The 11309-nt window shown below is 42.9% G+C and overlaps 1 protein-coding gene across 1 annotated transcript in view; it reads right to left on the minus strand.

Annotated features, from left to right (window-relative positions):
* LOC111952279 (VPS10 domain-containing receptor SorCS3-like) overlaps positions 1 to 10745 on the minus strand; it is a 125138-nt gene extending 114393 nt beyond the window's left edge. Inside the window, 3 exon segments of the mRNA XM_023970834.2 lie at positions 7217 to 7284; positions 8136 to 8152; positions 10565 to 10745. Coding sequence (XP_023826602.2) covers positions 7217 to 7284; positions 8136 to 8152; positions 10565 to 10745 — 266 coding nt within the window.
* Between the last annotated feature and the right edge of the window lie 564 nt (positions 10746 to 11309).

The following is an 11309-nucleotide window of genomic DNA, read 5'->3' on the forward strand; positions in this document are numbered from 1 at the left end:
AGCCAAGACAACACAGGAGTGGCTTCGGGACAAGTCTCTGAATGAGCCCGGACTTGAACCCGATCGAACATCTCTGGAGAGACCTGAAAATAGCTGTGCAGGTACGCTCCCCATCCAACCTGACAGAGTTTGAGAAGATCTGCAGAGAAGAAGTGAGAAACTCCCCAAATACACGTATTCCCTCGCTGTCGGGTATAAATCACATTGTGGAATAAATGGCCCACGTGCAATTGTTTAACTGTAGCAAAGGTTGTTTTTCGGGCTGGGATCTGGGGTTGAATAAGAAAGATTTGATAGTGTACTATCAAACATATMCGCTGCCTTACATCCTGCTGCGTTCTCCTCAAAGGGTATGTGTTTTGTTATTTCCAGRAACTCTCCAAAGAGATATCGAAAAAAGGAGAACTCTCAGAGAGAGTGGAAGTGAGAGGAAGCAATATTCCACCTTTTACATCCTTTGTCTGTTTCCTCCTTCTCCCTRTCTATAGGTAGTTTCAGAGCCAATCGTGTGGAAACGTATAACTCAGGCATCATGAGGAGATGGGCTGAGTTGATCTGAAGGAGGAAGTAAAGTAAAAACTTCCCCAAACTTCAGGAAGAGAAGTGTGAAGAAGCAACATTCTGACTAATCTGTTTCATTGAAATGGATAATGTTGTTTTCCAGGCCAGGTTCACAGGAATCGGATAAGTCCGGCTGGCATTGAGGCAATTCTTCTTGTTCTCTCTTGACACATCCCTGTCACCTTCTCTCAGTCCCCAGAATATTCTCAGAACTCTGTCACAGAATTTGCAAAGGTCCATCCATAATCTCAATGGATTTAAGTCCTTGGCGTCCATGGCAGCTCTATGGTTTCACTACCGTGTGGTAGGGGCAATTGGTAGGCATATTAAACACAACACACGCACAGAGGCCCACATCAACAGCAAGCAACCACAGGCAACCATTCAGGACCCCTCACAACAGTTGTCAGAAAGTAGCCTTTCTTGTAGTATTTATGTCATTTATGTCAGAAAACTAGTGGTTTACTCAAGATTTCTAATTTCACACAGAGTGTGAATTGTAGGCCAGATAGACTACAAAACATTGCATCATCATGTCTGAGGCAACATGTACAGTACTGTCTGCATGCACTGGTCAGTGTACAATTTGTACTAGTACACTGGCCTGTACATGGAATGATAAAGTCCAGTGAGTTAGAAACCCCAAAACAAACCTAGTATCACAACAACGAGGTAGAGGGTCGTAGAGATCGAATGACAACTTCTGTGCCGCACGAAAAAACACCAATCAATTAAGCATTCACGCTCAAGAGGATCAATCATTTTGCCTTTATTTCCGACACGTGTGGCGGCTTGATGAGATTTTAACTTGATAACCACAAAACAAAACCGAGAGCTGCGGATTTAAAAAGGAGCTGCTCTCGAGTTGCATTTGTTATAGAAAACCCGTAATATAAGCCTGCTGGCGGTTAGAGGCTGGTGATGAATCCAACCATTTACCTCTATGACAGAATGTAAATTAGAGTGTGCTTCAGGATATGGGTGGGAACCCCAAGAGTATGTAATTAAAAAGGTTAATTTAAAATATTGAGAGAAAGGAGCTACATAAATGACCTCTTCTATAATAGAATGAGTGATTAATGTATCAGACAACCAGGAAATGGGAGGGGAGAAGGATGTGACCATTGAAATGAACTAGAAATCCTATATGGAGAGCAAAAACTATTGGTGTTTTTCATAGCAGTTTCACTGTAAAACGGAAGATGTAGATATTGTATATCAAGGGATTCTTTCAAATTGTTACATGCCACGGACTAAAGCCTATCTGTTGACGCAAAAGGACGATGTTGGCAAATCCTTTGTTTTGATCCTGGATGACATCTGCTTATGAATAATCTAGATTGAGCGGCTTTTGATATGGAATTTACTGTATGGGCCTTGACTTGAGGATAACACATTATGATAAAATAGATATTCTACAATACATGAGAATCGATCTGAAAAACCTATACCGTCAGACGTTTACATGATATCAAATCAGATCTCAGTCATAGCCCTTTTTCTGAGACTTCCTACTTGAGGAACATTAAAGGTTTTCTTTCTTTCTAGGACATTTTAAGGAGTGAATTGACACCCACTAATTCACAGCAGGAGAGTTCACAATGTGTTGAACTTTGAACTATGATACATTTCAGTTGGGGAAGTATTCATAGATAAGTGTGACATGAGAACATTCTACTACAACAGAGACTCATTAATACAAATGCCCAGAACATGCTGTATGTTAATTATACAGTACACTTATTTTCACATTTACACAATTAGTCTAACCTAACAGTACCACTTCACACTCTCACAACATGAAATAATTACCAGACTCGATATCCATTTGCATTCGACATCCACTTGTACAGTCAATCCCATTCAGATCGTTATAAAATTGCATAATGTCACTTTTATTAACACTAACTCCTGTCAGTTATCATCATATGACTTCACCATACAGCGCATACATTAAGACCACAATCAAGCGTCTAATAAGGGGATGGAGAGGGAAGAGGAGCGAGGAGCATGCTTGCATTATCAGATGGAGGAACAACTGCACAAGGAAAAACTATACAAACCAGTTGCCATTTTCYTCTGAATTTCTCTCTGAAAACCTCCTCAAACATGAAGGGTGCATTTATTTTGTGCTCTGAAGAGAGGTATTATCCTTAAAATCCCATAGCTACATACAGATAAAGTCAGAGTTGTGGAGTAACAGATTACATGTAAAAAAAAAACGGTAACTGTAATTTGTTACGTTACCAGAAGAAATGTGTAATCAGATTACAGATACTTTTGAAAAACTAGATGATTACTTTCAGGATTACTTTTAAARTCAGAAWGGATGTTTGCGAAACAAAATCTTTGACACTTCTCTGTTTTCTCAATGACATTCAAATCAGCATTGAAAAAAGTCGCAAGTTTCAGTTTGTTCCACCTGAGCGAGTRTGACCACAAGTCAGAGACCACTATGATGACACACCAAATGTSGTTGATGGATCGCGGGAAATGAGCAGCAATAGGCTTTTGTATGCTAAAGTCCAAGTTATGTCTTCCAATGGTGCGACTGCTGTCGGCACCCAGYGATTATCCAACTTGAATAAATGTTTGGAGGTAAGGATGACAGCAGTGGTCATATCTACATAYCGCATAGGGAAAGGGGCTACCTAGTCAGCTGTCCAACTGATTGTATTCAACTGAAATGTGTCTTCCGCATTTAACCCAACTCCTCTGAATCAGAGAGGTGCGGGGGGACGCCATAATCGACATCCACGTCTTCGGCACCCGGGGAACAGTGTGTTAACTGCCATGCTCGGAACAACAGATTTTTACCTTGTCAGCTCGGTGATTCGATCCAGCAACATTCCGGTTACTGGCCCAACGCTCTAACCACTAGGCAACTGCACCTGCCAAATCACACTYKTGCTCTCTCATGTAGCTATTTGCGCCTTATGGATTGTGGTTGTTGTGGATGGCTGTTCACAAATCTAAATGTGTATTTGAACCCAATAACTGTCACACCCTGATCTGTTTCACCTGTCTTTGTGATTGTCTCCACCGCTCTCCAGGTGTCGCCCATCTTCCCCAATATCCCCTGTGTATTTATACCTGTGTTCTCTGTTTGTCTGTTGCCAGTTCATCTTGTTTGTCAAGTCAACCAGCGGATTTGTCTCAGCTCCTGCTTTTCCCAATCTCMCTTTTTCTCGCCCTCCTGGTTGGTACCCTTCCCTGTCCTGACTCTGAGCCCGCCTGCCTGACCACTCTGCCTGCCCTGACCCTAAGCCTGCCTGCTGACCTGTAACTTTGCCCAAGCTCTGGATTATTGACCTCTGCCTACCCTGACCGTGAGCCTGCCYTCTGGTACAGTGCCTTGCAAAAGTATTCATCCCCCTTGGCGTTTTGGCAATTTTGTTGCATTACATCCTGTAATTTAAATGAATTTTTTTMGGATTACAAGTAACGGACATACACAAAATACTCCAAATTGGTGACGTGAAATGAAAAAAWTCAAAAGAATGGTGCGTGCATATGTATTCACCCCCTTTGCTAAGAAGCCCCTAAGATCTGGTACAACCAATTACCTTCAGAAGTCACATAATTAGTTAAATAAAGTCCACCTGTGTGCAATTTAAGTGTCACATGATCTCATTATATATACACTTGTTCTGAAAGGCCCCAGGTTCTGCATCACCACTAAACAAGGGGCACCACCAAGCAAGCGGCCCCATGAAGACCAAGGCGCTCTCCAAACAAMTCAGGGACAAAGRTGTGAAGAAGTASAGATCAGGGTTGGGTTATTGAAAAATATCCCACAGAGCACCATTAAATACATKATTAAAAATMGAAAGAATATGGCACCACAACAAACCTGCCAAGAGAGGGCCGCTCACGGACCAGGCAAGGAGGGCATTAATCAGAGAGGCAACAAAGAGACCAAAGACAACCCTGAAGGAGCTGCAAAGCTCCAGAGTGGAGATTGGAGTATCTGTCCATAGGACCACTTTAAGCCGTGTACTCCACAGAGTAAGGCTTTACGGAAGAGTGGACAGAAAAAAACCATTGCATAAAGAAGAAAATAAGCAAACACGTTTGGAGTTCSRCAAAGGCATGTGGGAGACTCCACAAACATATGGAAGAAGGTACTCTGGTCAGATGAGACAAAAATGTAGCTTTTGGCCATCAAGAAAAACGCTATGTCTAGCGCAAACCCAACACCTCTCATCACCCCGAGAACACCATCACCCCGAGAACAGTCCCTGCCAATGTTTTTCATCGGCAGGGACTGGGAAACTGGTCAGAATTTAAGGAATGATACATGGCGCTAAATACAGGAAAATTATTGAGGGAAACCTGTTTCAMTCTTCCAGAGATTTGAGACTGGGATGGAGGTTCACCTTCCAGCAGGACAATGACATTAAGCATCCTGCTAAAGCAACACTCGAGTGGTTTAAGGGAAAACATTTAAATGTCTTGGAATGGCCTAGTCAAAGCCCAGACCTCAATCCTATTGAGAATCTGTGGTATGACTTAAAGATTGGCTGTACACCAGGCGGACAACTCCAACTTGAAGGAGCTGGAGCAGTTTTTGCCCTTGAAGAGAAATGAGGCAAAATCCCAGTGGTAGATGTAGCAAAGTTAGAGACAGAACCCCAAGAGACTTGCAGCTATAATTGCCTGCAAAAGTGTGACTCTACAAAGTATTGACTTTGGGAGGGGGGGGGGGGGGTGAATAGTATATGCACGAGTCAAAGTTATTATCGCCCTTTTTGTCTTATTTCTTGTTGTTTCACAAAAAAAAATATTTTGGCATCTTCAAAGTGGTAAGCATGTTGTGTAAATTCTAATGATACAAACCCCGCAAAATCCATTTTATTCCAAGGTCGAAAAGGGCAACAAAATTAGGAAAGAATGCCAAAGGGGCCAAAGGTAATGTCTATGCTCACAGTGGGTGCGGTCACTGACTGGTTAAAAACTTTTATATGAAACAATTCTCATTAGAAGGCTAACATAACATTTAATCTTCTCACAAATAGTTTCATATTTAACATACAAGTTCACACTTCATTTAGATGTAAATCTGATAACTGGAAAATATACACATTCAGAAGATACAGTTATGTTGTTATACCATCCTTAATGAGATCCAAAACAACAACTGATCTGACAATTGTTCTTTCAGTACCCAGGGCTATTCCAACTGTTTGGATTAACAGAAATATTGTTTCCTTATTCAACCTTTTGATGTTACTCTTTTGGCGGGAGGAATCTCTTGTAACAAGAGGTTTCTTTCCCCTCCTCCTGCAATGCCCAGAGGGACAGTTTCTACAAGGTATTTACGACCGTCATAAAACGGCCAACTTCATCCCTCCTCCTCTCCACGGGAGAGAAGAGAGCGCTGTAGATTGGACCCACTTTAACCTGATCCTACAGATCTTCACAGGTGAGTCATGACATTACTGAGTTTGGGTAATCCAAAAGTTACGTTTACTGATTACAATTTTGGACAGGTAACTAGTAACTGTAACAGATTACATTTAGAAGTACCTACCCCCCCTGGTATGATGTGTAACTGGCAATCTAAACAAGCCCAATTACTGGAGTCTGTACTGGAGTCAAACAGGTGCAGTATGTGTAACTAACAATATACAAATATGAATTGAACTGACAAAAAAAAGATGAAGATTGAACTCCTTTGTTACCCAATGGAAAACAAATGTGTACTGAAACACAATGTAAGTCTTGGAAAACGAAACACAGAATATTAATTAGGACTTCTTTTCACAGCAGTCGTTTCTTCTCTCTCTCTCTCTCTCTCCACCACGTCCTAAACAAAAATCACTGAGTCCCTCTCTCTCCTTCCCTCTCTCCTTCCTCTCTCTCCTCCTCTCTCCTTCCTCTCCCTTCCCCTCTGTCGTCCCAGTCTCTGACTCACTCAACAGGAAGAGTGATCTACACACGTCACAGTCTGACTATCTGGGTCCCACAATCTCACGCAGGAGCTGCATCACTATAATCTTACAAGAATCATTCAACTTTCATTGTGTTTACACACACAATTGCCWGAAAGGACCACAAGCTCTTACTGTGTCACCACTACAGTCACCATTAGCAAAAAGAACAAGAAAAAACGGCAACGAAAGTAATGAATGAAGACAACCTGTCCGGTACACCGGTACAAAAATGTTGATGGTGGTAATGCTCGTAGCTTCCCATTGACTCAAAGGGGACTTGTATACTTCTCCTTTTGTCAGTGTATTTTTAATGCACTTTGTGTTGTTACTCTGTGTTGTTTTTGTGTTAGTCTCCCTGGGAAGGTGTAAGGGGTACAGAGGTACATCAGTGGAACATCATGTAAAACATGCACTCAGTCTACACAAGAGCAGAGACTAGTCATTGTTCACCTGGGGAACCCTGCCCAATGCTCAGTAGTGCAATGCTGCTCTGCATGCAGCAGTCTTGTACAAAGCAGTGAGGGAGAGAGAAAGAGAAAAGGGGTAGGGAGAGAGAAAGATGAAGGGGGACAAGAGAGTAGAAAAGAGAAAGAGGGTGGAGAGAGACTGCACTATTGTTCCTATGATGAATCACGTGTCAGGGGAGGAAGGGAAGGAAAGAGGGAGAGAGGAAGTGAGAGAGACAGAGAGGGAGAGCTGAAGAAAGGCTACTGTCTTACCTCCACAAGGTGCTCTCTGTAACACTCCCCAGGTGAAAGTCGTAAAGRTTGGTCAGAATCAGGATCACCTGGAAACAAAACAGACATAACAGGGGTTATAAGTATGTAATAAGACATGAAATAACTCAAACCTATTAGATAATAAACAGAAACATTTAGGAATACCACAGGTTATTCTTTCAGAAGATATGAGAGACTGGGCAAACTTATGTTATATTCTCTTAGAAGAACACCAACCTACATATTCCATAAAGAAACGATCAAAACAACAACAAGCACAGTCCTTATGTCCGTCTCTCTGTTCCGATAGCTTTGATCTGAGCGGTTTGTAGAGCGTGAAAGAGAGCGAGGAGGGAAGGGGGTCTTTGATAACCCACTGAACACGGTGACGGGTGAATCACAGACCAAGATGGCCACCCATATTCTAGAGACCCAGTGGTCCGATTTGATATCACAACAGAGGACCAGAGAACTCTGTGTTTTTTTGACTCGGTGATGCCTGAAGTGGCATCTATCACAGAATCCAAAATCAACCCCTATAACTCRTCCCTAGGCTGTCCTGTAGGAAATGTTAAACTTGTAGTGTATTTAATGTTTAAAAAGTTTGCAATTTCTACTTTGAAATGTCAAATAAAATAATATACATAATTATAATCCACATAATAATTTACATTCCCGTGTGCTGCAGGATTATATTCCTGCTGTATCAAACTGCCTCAAATTAAGATCCTACATCTGTACTGTAGGTCCAAGCAGTATGGCAAACCCCCCCCCAACATATTAGAAGGCAAATTGTTAAAAAGTTATTAACATTCTACTTAAACCTATCCAGCCTGACCTATCTTAGATCTACAGAAGAGGCTGTTGGTAGAAAGGGCCAAGGGATTGATTTGGAATTCAGCGTATGGTAGGCTATAACCTGGGCACATATGGAGTCTATGGAGGAGACAAACAAAGAGTAATACTGGGAAGACAACACTGTCTTTATATAAATGCCACAACAGCCAGATGGTCACAGCGTTACTAACGATTTATATTACCACCTCCGGGTTGTGTAGTTAATTCCAAGGTTGACGCTGGAATTTGTTAAATACAAGAACATGGAACAGAATGACTCGAACCTTAATTATTTACCATTCGTCCCGACACAGATGACTTGAGTGTGCACGGGGGAAGAATTTTTACATAATAAATGCTATTTTCACAGCAGTCGCTTTTTTATCTAACGCTACAAACCAAATAGAATCTGGCTTTTTTATTTATTTGCATACTCGTCACTTGTTAGCGTCCCCCGCGTTGCGCCAAGCGTATGTTAAGTTAAAGTAAACCAACAAGCCTGACTTGAGTCACTTCGCTGCAAGGTGATTCGCTAGCTGTCTCTCTTCGTCTTGCCTGACTACATTTAGAGATGTACATCAGGAAAATGGAACTCAGGAGGGAGAAAGAATAAGGCCAACACCAGTTGTTAGACCTACCTCAGGGTCATGTGTACAAGCTCCCAGCTTGCCTACACTAGCCTGGCTGGCCTTAAAGCCCCCAAGGACTGGCCTGACCCACTGGGAAGCCACTGATGTCTCTCTGAGAACGGTGCCACACCCCTGCCCCTCTCCTCCCTCCCAAGACCTGTGAGCAGAATGGTCGGCCAAAACGAAGATTGCACTCCAAGAGAGGCATGTAAGAAGAGAAGAAGAAAAAAGAAGAAAAAATGAATCATCCATGCCTGTAAAAATGCAAGCCAAAACTGACTTTTCTGGAGTGTTATATGTGTGGTGTGTGGTGTGTGGCGTGCTGTGTGTGGTGTGTGTGTGTGTGTGTGTGTCTGGTTGTGTATGTGGGTGTGTGTGGTGTGTGTGTTGTGTGTGTTGGTGTGTGCGCTTGCATGCTCCTCTTAAGAGTGTGTGTGTATGGAATTCCTGAAGTCTGAGGTTTTGTCAGACAAGCTCGCCTCCTCTGCCAGGAGGTGGCACCACACAACAGAAGCAGTTCCCCCTTCCATTACAGCATGAAAATTGAAAAATCACATTGAATAACTGACACCAGCTGGAAATCCCAGAAATACGTTTATCCTGCAGCTTGTATCACCGTCAATGAAAATCATAATCATGTCACTGAAAATCCACAAACGCGAATCACAAACCGCTGAAAGCATAAATTGTGGCGTCTTGACAAACGACGAACATTCAGCAATCCTTGTAACATATGGTCAATTCTTTACATAATGCAATCTTGTTGTACTGTTTTAAGTCGCTGACAAATGATTCCCAATGCAATACGAATGCAAAAAAGTAAACAATTACATTCCCACGCCTTTTTTACTTCGAAAACCCTAATTGACCGCAATGCATGAAAAAAATGAGCCTGTTGCACTCGCAATAACCCAACTGTGGTCGAAACATATATAGCATAACTAAATGTCCCAGTCCAAAGACCCCCAATTCAAAGTGCAAACACATAATTTTGAATGCTGATTCTAGCTCTGCCGACGCTAATGATGGTCACTAATGACTTGAGAAAACATTTAATATCTCCTCCAGCCATATCAGACGTTTAATTGTATTAGCCTCCGCAACTCTGGTGTTACTCAGGGTCATGCTTGCGGCGTACAAAGGGGACACTAAATTAAACATTGCTTTTCGAGTCGTAATACCTGAAATGAGCTATCTAGTCCTCAGGAGTGTCTGAAATCAGTGCGCCTGGTGTGCAGAAACGCCTGCTAATAAAATAACACCTGATGTCCTTGTGTCTTTAGTGGAAACCTGGCGCGCATGCGGAACCACTAGTGTGCCATCATTCTGCACAAACCACACAGTACGTGTTTATGAACATGTCACATAATAATCATTTAAAACATTGAAATGTTAGGCGGGACCTACAGTAGTTACCCATGCTGATTATATCTTCTTTTTTCTTGAGACACCTGTATAGATGTAGGTTAATGAGACCTCTGCCTGTTTACACAACGATTCTTCTCATTCAAAGACTTCTGTATCTATTCTAKYTGATTGCACACTTAGAATTTAGCTACGGTGCCTTCGGAAAGTAGTCATASCCCTTGACTTATTCCACATTTTGTTGTGTTACAGCCCGAATTCAAAATGGATTGAATATATATATTTTCTCAGCCATCTACACACCCCATAATGATAAAGRGATGTCACGTCTACTCCCGCTCCTCCCCCTCTGGCGTTCGACATCACCGATATACTAACCACTTCCTCATGAGGCACACCTGGACTCCATTACCTCACTACCTTAGGTTCTTTCCCCAGTCAGTATTGTTTCTGTGTTTCTGTGTAGGTGCCACTGCTATATTGTCTCGTTCCACGTTTGTTGTTTTATTAAACGTACCACCTGCTTCTCGACTCTCAGCATCTTCCTTCCAGAATACTGACTCAAACAATGGAAGCAGCAGGAAAACAGTATATCGGTCGATGAGCAGGGATYCCTTSTTCCTCAACACCACGACCAGCTGGCACAYCTGGGGACGGCTATGGAAMAGGTTCTTTGCTGTGTGCAACGTCTCAAACATACCCGGGAGGCATTGCAGTCAACTAGCAGAGGACATTCTACAAGCAGTCGACCCAACGAGCCAGCACAACAGCCCATTCAGCAACCCGCTCAGGTCAGAGATGCTCGTTTGTCCCCCCTAGATAAATATGACTACACCCCATCTACTGTAAATGCCGTGGCTTACTACTTCAGTGCTCCCTCTACTTTGCCAACCAGATGGGAGCCCCCACAACCGAGAGGTCCAAGGTTGCCACTGTTATTTCTCTGCTGACTGGGAGGGCGGCTACGGCCATCTGGGAGAGAGGAGAGGAGGAGCTAGATTCATATGAGGGGTTCATGGCTCTGTTCAAARGTATCTTCGATCATCCAAAGGAGGGCAGAGACAGGGGTGAGCGCCTACTCCAATTACGCCAGGAGGACCAGACGGCTGCCGAGTACGCGCTTACCTTCCGGACAGTAAAAGCACCCAGCGGATGGAATGAGCCGGCGCTTCCTATGCTATTCAGAAGAGGGCTGCGCGAGCAGGTCCAGAAGGAACTGGCCTGTCGAGACAACAACCTCTCCTTGGACGCACCTCTTCTTG

The sequence above is a fragment of the Salvelinus sp. IW2-2015 genome, linkage group LG3, assembly GCF_002910315.2.
Source record: "Salvelinus sp. IW2-2015 linkage group LG3, ASM291031v2, whole genome shotgun sequence".
Lineage (NCBI taxonomy): Eukaryota > Metazoa > Chordata > Actinopteri > Salmoniformes > Salmonidae > Salvelinus > Salvelinus sp. IW2-2015.